The following is a 19496-nucleotide window of genomic DNA, read 5'->3' as shown; positions in this document are numbered from 1 at the left end:
GGTTTCTGCCTGAAAGTTATGCAGTATAATTTCCATTCCTTAATACAATAACACTATGCAGAGTACTTCAGAAGACTTTAAATGTCACACAATTTGAACTAACTCTTGCTGTCGTTTCCTCTTCTAGCATTGCTGCTGCAACAGCCTGACAGACGATGGCCTCCAATTTGCCCAAGCTCACATGCCATGTGTGCCTTGGCCTCTTTAAAAATCCGGCTTTGCTGGTGTGTGGACACAGCTTTTGCAAAGACTGTCTGCAGACATGGTGGACAGAACATGCAGCAAAGGCGTGTCCAATGTGTGGAAAGATATCCTCCAGGGGCCCACCTCTGGCAAACTTGGTGTTGAAGAATGTTTGTGAAAGCGTGGTGGAGGAGAAACACCAGAGCACCTTGTTGAAGCAGGAACTCACAGAATCACTGAAGCCTTTGAAGAGGAAACTGCAAGTTTTTAATAAAGTTAAAGCAACTTGCGAGAAAATAGGAAATCACATTGAGGTTCAGGCCCAGAACACGGAGATGCACATCAAGGCACACTTTAAGAAACTCCACCAGTTCCTACACGATGAAGAGGATGCCAGGATTGCTGCTCTGAGGGAGGAAAAGACACAGAAGAGTCAGAAGATAAAGGAGAGGATTGAGGGGTTGAGCAGAGAGATGGCGAGCCTCTCAAACACAATCCAAGCTGCCGATGACCAGCTGAGAGCCGACAACCATTTCTCCCTCCTCCACAGCTGTAAGGCCAAGATAGAACAAGTCCAGCTCACACTGCAGGACCCTCAGCCGATCTCTGGAGCACTGATAGATGAGGCCAAACACGTAGGCAACCTGACCTTCAAAATCTGGTACAATATGAAGGCAATTATCTCCTACACTCCTGTGATCCTTGACCCCAACACTGCCAATAAAGATCTCATCTTGTCCGATGATCTGACCAGTGTGAGACGTGAAAACAACCAACAGCTTCCTGACAACCCAGAGAGGTTGGCAAAGTGCATTGTCCTGGGTTCCGAGGGCTTTAATTCAGGGTTACACAGCTGGACTGTTGAGGTTGGAGCAAGTCAATTCTGGTCAGTGGGTGTTTTAGAAGAGTCTTACCTGAAGACGAAAGCAACCACGGGTAGAATCTGGAAGATAAGATGTGACGCTGGTAAATACTGGCGAACCAACTGGATAGGGCCTTGTTGTGTGTCTGACGAACAGCTCGCAGTGAGAGAGAGGATCCACAGGATCAGAGTCAAGCTGGACTGGGACAAAGGAACGCTCGCCTTCTATGATCTCGATCATAACACAACCCTACACATCTACAAACGCACAATCACTCAGACACTCTTCCCATTTATTGGGAGCGTTGATCTGTCTGGTGTGAAGGTGTTGCCATATACAGTCATATAATCCCCCCATCTCTCTCTCTCTCTCTCTCTTTCCCTCTCTCTCTCTCTCTCTTTCTTTCTTTCTTTCTTTCTCTCTCTCTCTCTCTCTCTCTCTCTCTCTCTCTCTCTCTCTCTCTCTCTCTCTCTCTCTCTCTCTCTCTCGGCTTTTATTGAGATGTTTCAATTTTACTGCACTGTAATGTTGCTGTCTTACTATTCAGTTTTATTTTTCCTAAGATTGTATTTGTATTGTATTCAAATAACTTAATGTTATGTTGGTGTCTTAATAGCTTGTGTAAACCACATAAGCAAAGTGCTTTACACTCTTTAAATGTGCAATTAAGAAGGTTAAGGCATTTAGAATTATTTGACATCTTTATAATTAACTACAGCACCAGTGCCCCCTCTTTGTATCATTATTCAGTTCATCATTTTAGTTTGTGGAATATTATATTATCACAGTTGTGTATATTCCTTTTCTCGTGCATGCAATTCTATGATGGGTGTAAATTCAATTGTGAGGTTATTAGGGGTGCAACTATACTGAACCGAACCGGTATACTGAACTGAATGGCCATGTCCCGAACCGAAAAGCCCATACCAAATTAATGGAATTTCTTTATTTTTTTGGGTGTGGCCACAACTTTTCTTTTTTTTAGAAAGTCTTCCTGGTATAATCATAATACCATGTTTTAGGGGTGAAACAAATGATGGCACCCGATCTTTAAAATAATCTGAACATTTTGGAAATATTTTCGTCTTTTTTTTTTTTTTTTTTACTGTACCAAAACGGTGAGACAAACCGAGTTATGAACCGAACTGTGGGCTCACTGAACCGTTGCACCCCTAGAGGTTATTGTATATTGTTGTAACCTCACAATAAATATCCATCATGTGTTCTAAGGTTTTTTTGTGAAGGCTGTACTAGTAGCATACAGTAAAAATGCATAAATAAATCCAGAAATGGAGATCCTTTGCAACCATATAAATAAGTATATGACTTGTATGTCTTTCTAATTAGAATACATCTTTAAACAAATTTTCAGCTTGTAAAAACAATAGTTATTTGACCTGTTAATACGGATTGCATTTCATTTCTCTCCATTACTATTCTGTCCATTGAAGTTGACATGAAACCAGTTGTGGACAGTTCATTCCATCCCTTCCTACTGTGTTAGGCTACTTAAATGTTAGATATACTTAAACGGTAATTCACTACATCTCTACCCTGGAATCCAGGCTTATTTTCTCTGTTCAGAGGATCATTTGTATTTGATGTTTTCACTTTGTGAAGCAAAAATAAAAATCTGATGAACGAGCAGAATCGGTCTACAATTATTTGAACATTTTGATTTGTTCTTTCAGGTTAAATAAAATGTTATTGGCACTGTGTCATATTACTTTATTGGCCTTTAAAGTTTAGCCCAAAAGATACAAACATGGTTATGTTGTTTTCAGAACGACTTGCCTTGACTGTAGAAATGCGTATAGGCAGCAATATGGTGTCACCTATAGACCTGAAATAGGACCACAATGGAAACAAGATTTTTGTTTTATCCTTTTATGCTCTATTTCATAATATTAACACTACTATATGCAATCAAATTAATGTATTGTTCGTTCAATCAATCAAGTGCATCCTGGCAGTGAAGTGAAACTGCTTGAACTCTTGAGTCGCAGGTGAGTTTTTTTTTTTTCACTCCAACCAGAGAAGAAACCCCACCACATTTTACCTTTGTTTTTTCACCATGTGCCAAATGTTGCTGCTAATGTTATACTGGGTGCACACATTTAGGTCATAACCCAGGCACGCGTGCAGCCCGGGATCCGTCACCTATTCATTGACAAATTAAGCTCTGGTCGACTGCCATCTCAAAATAATGTGTTCCAGAGACCCCATGAAAGCAAAGATTTTAATTAAAAAATTTCGCTTTAAAAGATTAAATATATTCAAAGATAGCAGATATACAAGCCCGTAGCCATGCTATGAGCTTGTATAACTGCTATTTTTGAACAGCCAAAGCATGAAATAATGCTTTTAGCTTAAATCTTAAATGACAAATGCTTTCCTGGTTTTAAACGGATAAAGCAGGCCAAACTAAAGATCTGTTGAGCTGCAAACGTTCTAAACGTGTGCACTAGCTGTAGGAAGTATCACTGAGCACAGAGTGCAGTCCCAGCCAGGTATTACTACATTCACAACAAAGAAACACGCACAGTTACCAAGCAAAATGTTCAACTATATATCTGTAGTGTGAATGGGCATAAAAGGGATTTGATCCCCTGGCATCACAGGGATCTCTCTAACATGGCATCATTAATATTGATGACATCAGGGAACTCATATGGGCATAAAAGGGATTCTGTTAGTGTGACATCACATTATTGCCATGTCAGAGCGGCAAACCCCATCCTGGTACATTGGTTCCCCTGACATCACAGTGACATCAGAGCGGCAAACCTATAATGTGATGTTTATCATAGTAAACTGCGACCTTCGTCGCAACAAGTCACTTATATATAGCCTACGTTTTTCTAGACCTAAATGAGTCAAGCAGATAAATGACACAGAGAGACGTTTGTTTTTTTCTTGTGTAGTCTCTATATGAATCTGTTTTGCCCCTCATATTATCTAAGAGAGGCTCTTGATGACTTGATCCTGTGTGGTGTTTTTTCATTGCCTTGGGGTCCCATTTGCTATCTTCCCTTCCAGAAATATGTAATTTCTTGTACTCTTTATATATTATTGTTGTTGTATGTATTTTTGAAAATTGTTGTTATAACTATTTTGTATATTTCTAACATTTAAAAATGAATAATGAAAATGCTTGCACCAGTCACTTTGCCACACTGAAGCAGGTATCAGTAGGAAATCCATCCATTTTACCCCTCCAAAGGGGACAATCTGGGCACATTTCTCAATCAAATCATCTGTGACTCATACACTGAGGATCTACATGCTCACAACACATCACAATGGGATATATGAGTTCAGAATATGTAGTTCTGCTATCGAAACCCGAAAGGGTTATATTTCACCTAAGTCTTATGGGCACAGTTTATGGTTATGGGTCCGTTTGGTTACATTAACACTGAAGTTTGTCTGCATATGAGATATGATATGGTGTGTACACTACAGGGGAAAAGGAGGGGGCTTAGTACAGAGCCTGGGGAAAGTCATACCTGGAGGATTCCACTTTGGTATTCTGCTTCCACCTGCTGGGCTGAGAGGGTGAGACACAGGGCTGCTGGCAGAAATGCAGGCCTTTTTGAAGTGGATGCAGTGATTGCAGTCTTTGTCAGGGGAGGATCTATTGATTACTCACCCCATTGGAGACTTGAGTTCAATAATATTTTTATATTCCTAAGCCAATCATTCGAGGGGATTCTTTGTAGGGTAGCCAGATAAGTCGACCTCTTTCAAAGTCGACCCAGACTCTTTTCCCAACGGGTCTGTGGCTAAAATTAGCCACAGATTTGACTAAAATCAAATCTGTGCTTCTGGGGGTCCCTGGAACAAAAAGGTTAGCAATAGGGGTCCATCCGTGGAACAATCTATTTTGAGATGGGGGTCCACGGCCAAAAATAGGTCTACATTTTGGGGATCCTTAACCACTGATAGGCACATTCTACAAATGTCTTCTAAATCATAACAATTTTCTGAAAAAAACTTATGTGGCCATCAGTGTTTCTGAAACGTTGTCATGTGAAGGACCCCCAGAATGATATGTATTTGGCTACGGACCCCCATCACAAAATATTTTGTTCCAGGGACCCCCAGAAGCAAATATTTGATTTTTGTCAATTCTGCATCTAGCTAAGGCCTCAGACCCGTTGGGAAACGAGTTTGGGGTCGACTTTGAAAGAGGTCGACTTTTCTGGCATTCCTTTGTAGATCCATTGATTCCGGATGGAGGTCTCGCAGGTAGCAAGTAGCCCACGTACTTGGTGGCACGCACTCGTGCCATATGTCAAAATCAACCAGTTTCATCGGGTTTCGATCCCTTGCATTTTGCTAAGAGATACATTATCTATAGATTTTAATTTATATACATTTATTTGTGAATTAATTTTCTCCATTGACTTTCATTAAAAGAATATATAGCCTATATATATATATATATATATATATATATATATGGGTGGGTGACGTGACGTAACGTTTTCGCTGTCCTCGGTGTCAAACATGTATAAATAAAAAATATATTTGTCAAAAACCTTCTGAATATTGTGCAGGACATTAAGCTTTATGTGAACTTACTCAAGATTAAAACATAATACTTTTGTACTTTCACTCACTGGACTGGACAGTGGACAGTGTTAAGGTAGGACCCGAGACAAAACTAGCGAAAATAGCTGATCTACAAGCTCTCAACACGTTGTGCTGCGAGAGCTTGTAGATCAGCTATTTTCGGAGTTGCGCAACCCAGCACTCTTTAGCTAGTGGAGATGTGGTGTAATGTCATGATTCCTAATTACATTTGTTCAACACAAAATGCTGTGTTCAAGTTCAGGAGACTTCGGAAAAAAGCAATTTACCTGAATGCTGAGTTCTGTTTCCATTAATTGGTGTTAATAAAATGTTGCCTTGGCTCCAAGTGTGGCTATGCGCCTTATTGTCTCTTTAGGATCCTTCTGCCGTGGGCCGGCAGAAGACTTAGGTGTGTGTAGCATTCCTGTGCACATCCTCATCATCCATCTACTACTACAATTCTTTCTTATCCCATGTTAAAGCCCTACAATAATATCCTGTTCAGAAATATTAAGGCCATGTTATCCTGGGTAATTGTTTAATCAATCAGTAAAGTTCAGTACTCACTAATAGGTAGGTTAAAACACAGTTTGCTTTGACACATGAAGATATGATCATACGGTGTGACACTAAATCATTTGGTGTGACATTCCAAATAGTGAAAAATCATACCTTTATTAATGATTAAACCAAAAAAATGTTTATGGATTACATAGAGAATATTATCAGGAAGAGTCACAAATATTTGTGTAATTTTAGAGAAAGTTTTGACAGAATACATTTAAAATATGTTGTAAGATCATGAACATGGGCCTCACACAGAGTGACGATTATGAAAAAAATATACAGATATAATTAATTTTCAAAAAACTATAGTGGATCACTGGTTAGTTATGATAAAGGACTTTGATAAAGTGAGTAACTTAAGAAAGATGTACTCCATTTTCATTTTATGAACAATTATTTTCATGTCACACCATATGACGATTTTAGGCACAAGTACAACAAACTGCTGAATAAAGTCTGATTCCAATAAAATATCTAAAAACAAAATGTATTTCCATAAGGTTGAGAGTGAGTAGAACAAATTTTATGCCTGCAATTTAAAGTTTTTTTAAAAACTAATTTTTATAGACTATATATATATATCTATATATAGGCTATATCCACAAGTTTCCGCGGGAGTTTACTGGAGACTATCAGGACCAAACTTCCGGGTTTAACAGCAGACATACAAGCTCACGTCGCGTCGCAGATGCAACCCGTTGTGAGCTTGTAAATCGGCGGCGGAACCTGGATGCAGACGTTTGCGCAATGCACTATGGGGCGTTGGAAACTCGTGGATAGGCCTATATATATATATATATATATATATATATATATATATATATACAACCACACCTGCAATTAATTTCCAATGGCATCTTTCTAGTTTATGTTATTTAACATTTTGTTTACGCAGAAACATAATTTGAGTTGTAGGCTATAGCTTCGTTTAAATGCTTAATTCAATGGCTTCAGGGGTACTCTTATTCTGAAGAGATAATTAAACCACTGGTCTTGTTGCTGGCTTGGCGTTGCTAGCGGAACACAGCTAATTAACCAGCTGGTCGGGTTGTTACATGAGAGGAGAATCAGCTGTCGTCTTCTTGCAGAAAGCAAAGCCCACATTAGCAACATGGCGCCCAGTTCAAACCCCAAGAAAACGCAAAGAAAGCACGAAGAAGACAACGTCGTCAAGCTTGTCACACATGGGAAGGTTTCAGGACAGTTTTCTCAAAGCAGTTTCAGTAAACTCTCGCCTCTTGTGCGTGTCACTTTGGAAAACATCAGTGAAGGAGGGCTTCTGGCAACAGGACACGTGTTTCTTGGCTTCATCAGAAGTGGCCGATACATTCTGTCCTACACCAAATACCTGTCTGATGATCCAGTACCAGAATCAGAAGAATCAGATTCAGAAGACCCATGGCCAGATTTCGGCTTCAACTACACTCTGTATTGGTGGGAGTTCAACCTGCACAGTAAGCTCAAACTGGTCCAACAGGTGAAACTCTTTGCAAACATGTACACTGCTGAAGAACATGACCTCCTGAGTCTGCATGTGTGTGAGTGGCCCAACGACGACTCGCACATTGCCATCTTTGGTTTCGATGCACAGAGCACCAGCACAGATCAGCTCATGATTAGCCTGGAGAATGATAATCCTGTTGGTTGGTGCAACTGGTTTGTCACCATTGCTCCCAACCCTCCATCCAAACCCTGCTCTCACTGCTCAGCCATGCCCACACGCTCAGGTAGTGGTGGTGGTAGATGCCTGGAACACGGCTTTGCGCTCCACGGTGAGAGTGAAGTTGATTGTCCCTTTCCCTTCCAGCCAGCCTTACAGCTGAAAAAGGACAAGGTCATCTTGCTGAAAGAAAACAGAATGTTGGTAGCCTGTGCCATCTACCTGTGTCCAGCAGGTGAACAGAGCCAGTCATGTCAGATGCTCTACACCAAGAGGGCAGGTCAACCCTCTTCTCCTCTGTCCAGGCTACCTCAAGGATCTGCTGAAGGCAGACATCCATCCACCGGGTCCCCTGGCTCGTCCTACCCATTCCCACCCTCACCAACCTTGCCCTCGTCCTCGTCTCAAGAGGCAGATCTCTACTATGTCGACTATAAATGTTTACGCTACCACCTCCCACAGCCAGGGGAAGAGGGACAGGATGTTAGACATTGTTTTTTAAAGGCTACAGATCTGCAGGGGAGAGGCTATAAGCTGGGCCACCGTGGTTCACATGATGGACAGAGCTTGTGTGTGGAGGAGATGGCGCTGGATATTAGTCATCTTCTCCTTGTGTTGCTCCAAGGCGATGCTGTCTGGGACCCTCGGAGTCGGACCTCTGGGTTTGACTTTGTCATGATGGAGGTGTGTCCAGAGACCGACAAAGTTTTGATCGGAATTGCCCTGTTTTGGGAATGTGAGGGGCGCAACATGCAGGTCAGCTGGGACCTCAGCACAGGGCTCTGCAGTGTCATTGGGGTCAGTGACTGCACAAGAGAAGTCCCATGGTCATGCTTTAATCCTCAGTATGGTCATGCCGTGGGGCCACACAGGAAGTCCTGTGTGGCCTCAGTGATGAAGTGTCCTGTTCCAGTGAGCAGCTTCTACCAAGTCAATGTCATCGATGCAGAGGATGATCTGCCCAAAACAGTGTTGGCAGACACAGAGCGATGCACCTGGGTGACTACAGGATGACTGTATCAGCCACAATTTCTTTTTTTTAATTAAAAATACACACACCCAGCCTCATCTTTGAAGTGTAGAACGCAGTTTAATCTTTTAGAAAATGTGCAGTTTAATTTGTTTTGATTGATTTTTGTTTGAGTTTACTGCATTACGTTACTTACTGCTTCAATGTCATAGATCCAGATCTGCCCAGTTTGATGGCAGACACTGAGCGATGCACCTGGGACAACAGACACATTTTTTCTTTTTTTAATAAGAATACACACACAACTTCATTTTTGAGAAAATGTTTCTCTTTATACACTTTGAATAGTTTTTAGATATTTTTTTTTAGGCTTTTTGTTTAAGTTTGCTGATTTACATAAAAACAAGTCAACCAAGAGCTGGAGTGTATATTTTTGTATAAAGTTTTGCAGTGTTACTAATCTGAGTCTTCTTTGTGTTTGCAAGATCTACAACTCTAGTCATTGAAGAGAGTCGTCAACAGGGTGATGGTCTGTCAGGTTGTACATGTGTGTAACCGCCTTATACAGTATCTAGCATTCCAATTTTGGGCATATCATTATAGAATATAGCAAAAATAATCTCATTAACTATTCAGGGCTCGAGCTTCTTTCATTTATATGAAAGAAAATAAACAGCCTGTCTATAATAGTACATTCTATTGGAGGGAGGAAGAATAAGACAACCCCAATGCTCCTTTTACTGATTGTTTCATCTTGTCATTTGTAGCGTCTAGGATTCAGACTGGTGTGGTTGCCACATCTGGCTTTGGATGAAAGTGACTCCTGACCAAATAAACACATTTAAATTCCACATATTTTCTCTAACCTTACATATTCTTGAATAACAAAAAGTAAACAAAGATATTTCTATTAAGACTCATCATTAAGAACACTTTATTGACTACAGTCTTATTTCTTCCAGAACAAATCAATTTGCAAAGAAAATATATTGTGGCTGACGGGCAATGTCCAAAACTGTTGCTTTTCAGGAAATGGAAAGTGTACCAATGAACCCATTATAATTATTTAGCATGGATTCAATGTTTATAAAACCTTCAGACATTCCCATTTTCATTCTCTTTGGTTCGACTGCTCTCCAATCAATCTACAGTACAGTCCAGACATCTCAAAGCACAGCTGTCTGATTTGATTATGCACTGATGCACTTAAGAAATGTGTAACACGTTTAAATACTTTTTAATTAAATGCACAGCATATACACGTTTCTTTTTTCTTTCAAACAAAATATTAAAGAAAATACATTTTGACAATTTGAATTCACAATGGGGAGGCGTATAAAAACTAAGCAACCGACTCCAATATGATCAACAGTTTGTGAGTTTGACACATGAACTTCCATTGAGAAGATTAACAAATATGAGACAATTACTGCTATGACATGTGAAACTGCATTACATTCATAATCTAATCTGGAACAAGCCATCAAATCACAATCTCATGACTATGCCTTGAGCTTTTTAATTTGCTCTGGAAAAGGATATTGTTGCTGTCTGGCAGAAACCATGTACTGTATCTCCATATTTCAATGTGTATTATTTTGTCAATGAATGCCCAAAGTAGCAAAAATAGCCAAGGTCACAATGTGCGATGTTAACTTGAAGATCGGGTAATTTTACTTATTGAAAAAATGTTGAAAGTGACAGTGAAAGTGGTTAAGTGTGTCTGTGGAGTTTATACGTATTTAACAAATGAAAAGTATTAACAAGAGCTTGGGACTAAATAACTACCATTGGAACACAGGTTCTTTCCTGAAAACTAAAGTTTTTTTGCCACCTGGCAGTGACAATATTCTAGGATGCTTTGACTTTTTAAAATGTCACCCATGTAAAATAAAATAAAACTGTTTGGCTGACGTCCACTGGCCACAGACAGAAGGAGAGCCACGAGGCAGGCAGGTGACAAGATGCCTCAGTGACTTGTGACACTGGGGTGTAGAGGTTTGACCCGAACACGACGGGACAATCCTAGACTGAGTCCCTGCATGTCCCGGAGACCTTCCTGGTACCGTCTGCGATGACCCAGGGCTTCTGCCCACTCGACCTGAAGACATCACATGAGATAGACCTTTGTTTACAATCAATTTCAAATGTAAGCATTTAGCAGACACTCAATCCAGAGCGGTTTACTGTAAGCAAGGACAACACAAGTTAAAACATGTAATAGTAAAATCTAGGATCATAAGTAAACCAAGAGCCTATCAGTTTAACAGTAGAATATCCCAAAACAAGAATCGGTGCATTGAAACAATACACAATAGGGTGCCAGGTCAACAATGACCTGGAATCTACTGTATCTACATATCATGATATCTAAATTAAAAAAATGCCATTGCAAGCCTGCTTTTGATTTATCGATTGATTTCATTAGACAAAAATGGTACAAATATAGTAAAAAAGAAAACATATATATAGTACAGTACAAGTACAGTTAAACACCCTGCCTAAAAGGAACACCCCAAATAAGCCCTTTACGGTCTTGTTTACGTTGGAGGTCCTTGGTATTCAATTCATGGACATAAAAAATAGAAACAAAAACGTTCATATCATTATAAAACACAATATGTGCAAGGACATTAAGGCTGGGGCAAGACAGTGCTACGGTGGAGTCTGAAGAGGTGAGTCTTCAGATTACGGCGGAAGATTGGGAGTGATTCTGCAGTTCTAATTGGGGAGTTTGTTCCATAGTTTGGGAGCCAGAAGGGAGAAGAGTATATGGACGCGTGGAGCGTTGAACCTTCCCTAAAACATCTGTGTTAGCTGATCTGAGTGAGCTGGAGGGGCTGTAGTGTTGGATCAGAATTTGAAAATATGGGGGTGCCATACGTTTGGTTGGTCCCCACTCCCCATGAGGAAATTCAAGTATCAGTAGGAAATCCAAACCCCTTTCCCCCTCCAAAGGGGACAATCTGGGCACATTCCTCAATCAAATCATCTATGACTCGTACACTGATGATCTACATGCTCACAACACATCACAATGGGATGAGTTGATACTATGTACTGTGAAGTATTGTGAAGTACTTCACAATTAAAGTAGGTGACACTGTGATAGCAACAAAAAAAACACATCTACTACCTGGGTTGCATCCTGGAGGCTAACCTATCCAGTGAAAAAATGACTACCAAGGTAATCAATACAGTCAGCCAACACATTTGTTTCTTGCAAAGGGTTGCCAAGCTGATCAATATTACATCTCGAAAGACCCTAGGAGGTGCTATTATTGGGCCCCTCATTGATTACGGAATCCTCGTTTGGTATCGCGATGCCCCAGCTGCCTTAAAGTTAAAGCTCCAAACAGCCCAGAACAAACTAATTAGGGTTGTACTTGGTCTTCCTCCTCGGGCCCACCTTAACAATCATCACCACGAAAGCGTGGGGTGGCTCAAAGTAGCGGACAGAGTTTAGCATCTTGCAATCGGCCTGGTGAACAAGATACACTAGCCTACACCTCCAAGATACCCATGTACCTGACAAACTACTTCCTAAAGGTCAAGGATGTCCATGATCACAACTCACATTAACTGCCAGTATTAAAACTGGCCTTCTTGTCAACACCTTAACAATGCAATCACTGGGTTTGCCAATAAGCAACAAAGGTTACTTCTCGTGTGTGAAGCGTATTAATTAAACATTACCATTAGCTTGCCCAAATGAATTTAAGAAGTCCGACAACGCCACCTCTATAAAAGAGGAAAAGGTTCTATGTACCATAAACACCTTTTTAAGGACACACAGTTTTGTATTTGTACCGGGTATTCAGAGCAATAATAAAACCGTGGAGAGACTGGACACGGAAACCGTAGTTGAAAAATATAAACATACACTTTACTGGCTAAAATACAGTGGCATCTATTTCGCCTTGAAAACAACAATTCAAAAATAAAACCCTACCGCTCCTATGGCGCCATATAACTAAACTAAAAATCCTATTAATAAAGCAGCAATCAAATGACCCCCTCCCAAGACATTCGATATAACCGCTAGAAGTGCGGTGCGTGACTTGGCCCCTATGCAGTCTAAGGCCTGAATGTTATAATAACGAAATAGGAATATCTAATAAATTAGTTACAGTTATAATCTAAGCAGGTATCATAATAAGCAGAGGATATCGGAGTGCGATTCTAGTCCACAGCAGATAAGGTGATGCGTGCAGAAGGACACGATCCGTCTTCAGTACGTCTACTTCTGGCCCCAGGTATCTGTGAATAACAAAGTATACACCACTTGCTCTGTTCTTCGCTAATATACAGCCAATACTGGACAGTGGTGCATGAAGCTCTACTTACAATGATGTATTCAAAATAACAGAAAAGAAAGAGAATACATGGATGGAAATACTAAATAAATAGAGAAAAAGCAAAACACACACACACACACACACACACACACACACACACACACACACACACACACACACACACACACACACACACACACACACACACACACACAGCTCATCAAAAAAGGAAGAGAACAAATGGTTGACATCAATGGAACCATGTCCTCATCCCTAGCAGTGAGCTGTGGCGTTCCTCAAGGAAGCATTCTAGGGCCGTTACTGTTCCCTTTACATTAACCACATGAATGCTGCCTGTAACTGCAAACTGTTCCTGTTCGCTGATGACTCAGCACTCCTGATTTCAGGAGAGGACAAAATGCAGGTTGAGGAAGCTCTCAGCTCAGAAGTCACCAAAATCCGTACGTGGCTTCACCACTGTCTCTACACCACTGTCTCTACACCTTGGTAAAACAGAATCCATTCTTTTGGGGACCAGACATTCTCTAAGAGAGATAAATGTAAACAATTTCAAGATCAAAGTAGATGACACAGTAATCTGTAGCAAGGAAGAGATTACCTATTTAGGCTGTATTCTGGATAAATACCTGTCTGGGGATAGCATGGCTAACATGGTGATAAAAAAAGTAAACCAATGAACGAGATTCCTGGGTAGAATGTCAGCTTTTATAAACAAGGGTGCCCTCAGGACTCTTGCTGGGGCCCTCATTCAGTCCCTCTATGACTATAGGCCTGCACCTCCTGGTACTCCAACACCACAATACCATTAAAGACTAAAACCTCCCAAAATAAACTGATTAGACTACTTCTTAACCTGGGGCCCATGACCCACGTTTCTCCCACACACTTTGCTAGCCTAGGGTGGCTCAATGTAGACGACATGGTTAAACAACTAAAAATGGGATTGACAATCAAAATAGTCAATGCAAACCGGCCCTCAACCCTCACAGTACCTGCTTATCTGACCAAACACCTCCAAAGAGATAGCGACACCCACAGCTAAAACACAAGAGGGACGTACAAAACGATCTGATAATACAAACACATAGCACAAATATGGGTAAATTCTCCTTCTACAATACTGCCACATGCAATAATAAAATACAGTATATGCTCTGTGCATATACTGTATTTTATAATTGCATTAAATGTTGTTCTTGTACTATTTGAGACAAATTGAAAGCCAGGACTTCTAACGTAAACAAAGCCGTAAAAGTTCTTATTTGGGATGTTAATTAAGATGTTTAACCGGCCTGTGCTGCACTGCATATATCTGTGTTGTCTGTACTTGTCACTCACGTTTGTTTAAATAAATTATTCACACACACACACACACACACACGCACACGCACACGCACACGCACACACACACACACACACACACACAGAACTAATACCCCTCAGGCATTGTCCCTCTCTACCTGAAAGCCCATAACTCCATGAACACATGAAAGCCCCCCATACCCGTACCTCTATACCATCAAGCTACTTAGGCATTGCTTAGGCATTGCCTCACCCATGCCACCTCAACAAAAATGCCCACATGATGTGAACAGCTCAGGTCCTCACTGATGTAAAACTGAAGCTGCTCACATTCCACTTGCAGCCCTGTTGATGTGAATGAGGGCATGTGTTCTCTGCAGCTTCCTGTAGATGGTGCTGCTGCTCAGCTAGTGGCCTTAATCTGGGATCCATTGAGTACTCATGCAAATTCTACAAATCTTCTACAAATTGAAAGGAGGCTAGACCCATGAGCCATGTATTTCTACTCTCTACGCTTACCTGTCCCCTCATTGGTGCAGCTCCAGCAGGCAGACAGAGGCAGGTAGACTCATGGTACTACCAGCTACAACCACCCAACACACAGAGGTGGACAGTAATCTAGTACATTTATTTAAGTATATGTTAGTAATAAAGCAAATGCACCTTGTAATTTGTACTTTTCTATACTTAAAAGTTAGTATTTTTGAATACTTAAGTATTTTTAAAAGCAAGTACTCCAGTACTTTAACTGAACTACAGGGCAACTTCTGTACTGTATCTGAGCTATGATCAAAGTACTGGGTTTGAGTATATTGTCCACCACCGCCAACAAGCTATAGCTAAAGACAAGGACAAAGTGTTGCTAGGGTCTGCCTCTCTCTGCTGTAGCTAGGCAACCAGTGAGCTTGTTGTCCATGTTGATGCTGTTAAAAGCTTTTAGGTGAAACAGAAGAGAAGTGCCCCTAATTCCACACAGGATGGACAGACACGTGGACAGAGAGACAGACAGTCACTAACAGGTCGCTTCTGTAGCGGACCACCCGGAGCTTTGTAGTGAAACAATGGATTTCACATCTATTTTATCCCGGGACCTCCAGGGGGTCCCCAGCTAAATGATTGATAGTTGGGAACTAAATGGATCCGTGGACCCTTACAGCAGTGGTTCCAGGGACTCTCTGGTACGTGGGCAAACATCTAATCTCTGTTTTGGGTCTTGACCTGAAAGGTTTGGCAACCACTGCTTTAGGGGTTCTAAATTTGTAAAATGGAACCAAATGTACACTGTCAGAGTTAAGGGAAGAACTTGAAATGTAAAAGTTTGAGGTCCATTTGTGTTTGACATACAGTATTGGACATGTGTCAGTGTCTGTCTGTGTTGATGGTCTTTCATGTCCAGTGGGACCAGCAGCTGCATAAAAGAGCCCCGTGCAACGCAGCGCAGGGGAGCGAGTGTGTCTGGGGCGCTTGCCTCCTTTTTCCTGTTGTCGGCAGCAGGACAACAGGACGGCAGATGTTGTTAATTATCGATATAGTTATCTTTATCATGTGGGAATGTCGATTAAATATATCGATATATGGGAATGACGCTTAAATATGTTCTATTTGTTATTGTTTTCACAGCCTCTCTTTCCCCTTGTTTGTGAGCGCCGTGTTTTGCTTCATTCCATTTTCTTCCGAGTGCACAATGCGTCTGAAGTGTGACTGAAGTGTTTTGTAATAATGATCAAAATCTAAAAAGTAACTATAGTAAATAAAGCATCGTGTTGTGGGCAGCAGGACTTTTGCTTCGTTCCATTTTCTTTCTGAGTGTGCGACTGTGCGTGTTGGGGAGGGGAGCTTGCCTATGCAAGCTACGCACTGATGGACAGAGGAGGGAGAGCGGGGAGGTGGGGGCGGGGGCTACGGGGGGGGGGGGGGGGGGTGTACAGGGACACGTCTGGGGCATCTCCTCATGTCTCACCTGAAGGCCTGTCAAAGTCAGGCGACGGGCATCGTTTTCGGGAGCGACCACAGGGACCAGGTGTGGAATGTCTGGGATGTGCTGATCATTGAACTTAAAGATGCAGTGCCATGATTTCCCCCCCTGAAACATGATTATCAGGTATTACGATTATGCTAGGAGGAGGATCTTTTCCAAAAAAGTGTACAGAAAGAGTTAAAATTAGGTTATGTGGCCACACCCACCAGTTCATTAAGTATGCCTGGTTGTCAAGGTGGGTGGTGACCCAGCTGAAGTTAGCCACACCCACAGTGTTGGGTGAATGGTAAGGGGATGAGTTTATGATGTCATTTAATCTGTGTTTTTGGATCGGCACTTTTGACCCACAAGGTGTCAGCCTCCAGAAAGAAACTCAAAATACAAAGGGAATACATTATTGCTCATAAAAATCACACCAGGGGGTCTAATGAAATACTGTCAACCTCATAGACACATGAAAACCAGAAAAAGTACAATACTATGGCAACACCTCTTTAACGGAGACCTCATAATTCACCTAAGAGGGAGAGAGAGAGAGACAGAGACAGAAAGAGAAAGCAAGAGAGAAACACAGGTGGGGTGGGGAAAGGAGGGGGTTCAAAAGTCTTAACACTTTTAACCGTGATAGCACCTATTTTACTTTATTAGTGTGGTTGCTATAGGCAACGCACTGTTGTTCTCGTAGATCCCACAAGGTCACTAAACTGCTCCACAAGGCGCAAGCTGGTATAAAAGGACTGTGTCATTTCTTGTTTTCCCAGCAGATACCTAGCGACTCCTGTCAGTGCAACCACACTTGCAATTTCCCAGAATTGCAGCTTTCTAGTTTATCGTTTTAGTTACTTGTGCAAGCAGAGGGTGCAAGTACTGTAATGGGCTGGGTATGTATTAGGGGTGTAACGATACATTTTAATAGCGATTCGATACATATCACGATACATGGTTAACGATACAATACATGGATGATATTGGTTCATTCATGGCGATACGATACGATTCGATTCAATGATTTAAAATCGATATAGGAACTATTTAACAAAGAAATTAAATCTGTGTGGATAGTGCAAGTTTTTAAGGGAAACATGTATTATTATGGATATAAATAAGTAAACACAGTGATTATCTGCCAAATACATGGTCATTGTATATTGACAAACCTGCACCTTGACATGAACCCAGAGATTACATACATTTATTGATAGACCAGTGTAGCTATATGGAAAGGAAAAGTAATTAAACCCCTCCTTTTCATTTTTTCTTCTTAAAAATGCTAAATACAATGCACAAGTAGGTAGTATCGATACAATCGATTCTTTGCACTGCCGATTCGATACGATACAAAATAAAACGATTCGATTCGATTTTTGCTGTTTTCATTTCGATATACTTTGATTTTTTAAGTTAAAAACGATATTTCGATACAGTTACTATATCGTTACACCCCTAGTATGTATGCAGATGTCCCCATTTTTTGAAGACTGTAGCTCTGAAATGGATTCTGGGAATGTATGTATGTCGGTGTCTCATTAACAACCAATAAGGGACCAGCATTCCTGGTGATGCCACTGGTGATGTCAGCAGAGTTTGCTATATAAGAGCGTTCTTGGTAATGTCTTCATTAGCATCCAATGAGGCCAGCAGTGCACACCTCCTGGCGCGCTCTGCTTGAGCACAAGTAGGCCATGGGTAGGCTGCTTGAGGTGCAAGTGAGGTGCAAGTTGGCACCTCAACAGAGTGCAGTTCTCGTTTCATTGTACTTTGATTCACATTACTTGTCAGTCTGTAGTGCGTTCGGATTGTATCCATTATTGTTAGCTTGTCTACATTGTAAATGAAGGGGGCTTTATTTAAACTCTCAAGAGTACAGTTAAGTGACAAGGATGATATGAGTGTGTGTGTGTGTGTGTGTGTGTGTGTGTGTGTGTGTGTGTGTTACCAGGTTCCTGTGCTAGGTAGGACACTTCAAAGGATCCATCTTTTCTGTCTTCAAATGAGATCTCTGCCCTGCTGGGCCCCTCTACAGCCACGGACAGATACTGAACTCAGCTAGAGAGAGAGGTCATAATCTAAATCAGTCTTTATTCTCCCAGAGGGATGTTCCATGTCAGTCTGTTCAACAAAAACAAACACTGTGTCGTACACTGTCAACATATCAGCGAGGCAGTTTGTTTAGCCGTGCAGTGGCTTGAGTGGACACAAATCCTACTAAAGCTAACTTCTTCGTCCAGATGGAGTGATTGTAAAATGATGTTTGAGGGGATGATTAGTGTTATTTATTATTGTGCTAAAATTGTGATGCTTTACCATTTGTATCAGAAAATGTTGTGGGAAGGCCAAATATATTCAAAATAAATAAATAATAATAATGTTCTGGCCAATTTCTAAGACCAATATTCAAATTGTGTGTGTGTGTGTGTGTGTGTGTGTGTGTGTGTGTGTGTGTGTGTGTGTGTGTGTGTGGTTCTCCAGTCTCTTTCCAGTCCTGGCCCTCCGGCAGTGACCTTACTGGCCCCTCCCTCTCCCAGGGGCCCACAGTGAACTGGAAGGGACTCCCTGGCACGTGCACGCCCTGTACCTGACGCTGACGTGGTGCACGCCCATCTCCGTGGGAACGAAGCGCGCGCAGTAGGCTCCGTCGCCCCTGGTGACCATCTCAGCCGACTGACTGGCTCCAGACGGGGACGTGACCTCAGCGGTGACCTCGTTGATGTCGATCTCTTGAATGTGATTGAGAAGAATAGAATAGAGCATGATGTAATATTGTGATAGAGCGTCATAGAATAGAATAGAATGGAACAGAACAGTGGTTCTCAACCTTTTCAGGCTGCGGCCCCCAAAATAATCATATTTTAACTAGGGACCCCCCACCCTGACGAGCACTAAGAGTTGAGGCATAACATTTTGTATAACGCGGTTCTATTGTGAAAATAGCAGATCTACATGATCACAACGCCTCGAGCGTGTAGATCGTCTATAGAGGGTATGCACGTCCACTGGAACCTGCCCCCCTAATCTAGACTGAGTGGCAAAACATTGAGCAGCATGGAGCATTGGAGTTTGAAACAACGCCTGATCA

The 19496-nt window shown here is 41.5% G+C and overlaps 2 protein-coding genes across 2 annotated transcripts; both read left to right on the top strand.

Annotated features, from left to right (window-relative positions):
• Positions 1-296: 296 nt before the first annotated feature.
• On the top strand, positions 297-1394 carry LOC308280843 (nuclear factor 7, brain-like; the record flags this gene model as incomplete). The annotated part of the gene is made up of 1 exon (XM_080755161.1): positions 297-1394. One exon carries the CDS (start codon positions 297-299, stop codon positions 1392-1394), a length of 1098 nt encoding a protein of 365 aa, XP_080611287.1.
• A 5908-nt stretch (positions 1395-7302) lies between these two features.
• LOC308280841 (DDB1- and CUL4-associated factor 15-like) lies at positions 7303-8865 on the top strand (the record flags this gene model as incomplete). The annotated part of the gene is made up of 1 exon (XM_080755160.1): positions 7303-8865. The coding sequence occupies one exon, from the start codon at positions 7303-7305 to the stop codon at positions 8863-8865; it is 1563 nt and encodes a 520-aa protein (XP_080611286.1).
• Positions 8866-19496: the final 10631 nt, after the last annotated feature.

This window comes from Nannobrachium achirus (genome assembly GCF_963921795.1).
Source record: "Nannobrachium achirus genome assembly, contig: SCAFFOLD_47, whole genome shotgun sequence".
Lineage (NCBI taxonomy): Eukaryota > Metazoa > Chordata > Actinopteri > Myctophiformes > Myctophidae > Nannobrachium > Nannobrachium achirus.
The sequence above is the reverse complement of the archived record's forward strand: the minus strand, read 5'-3'. Positions and strand labels throughout refer to the sequence as shown.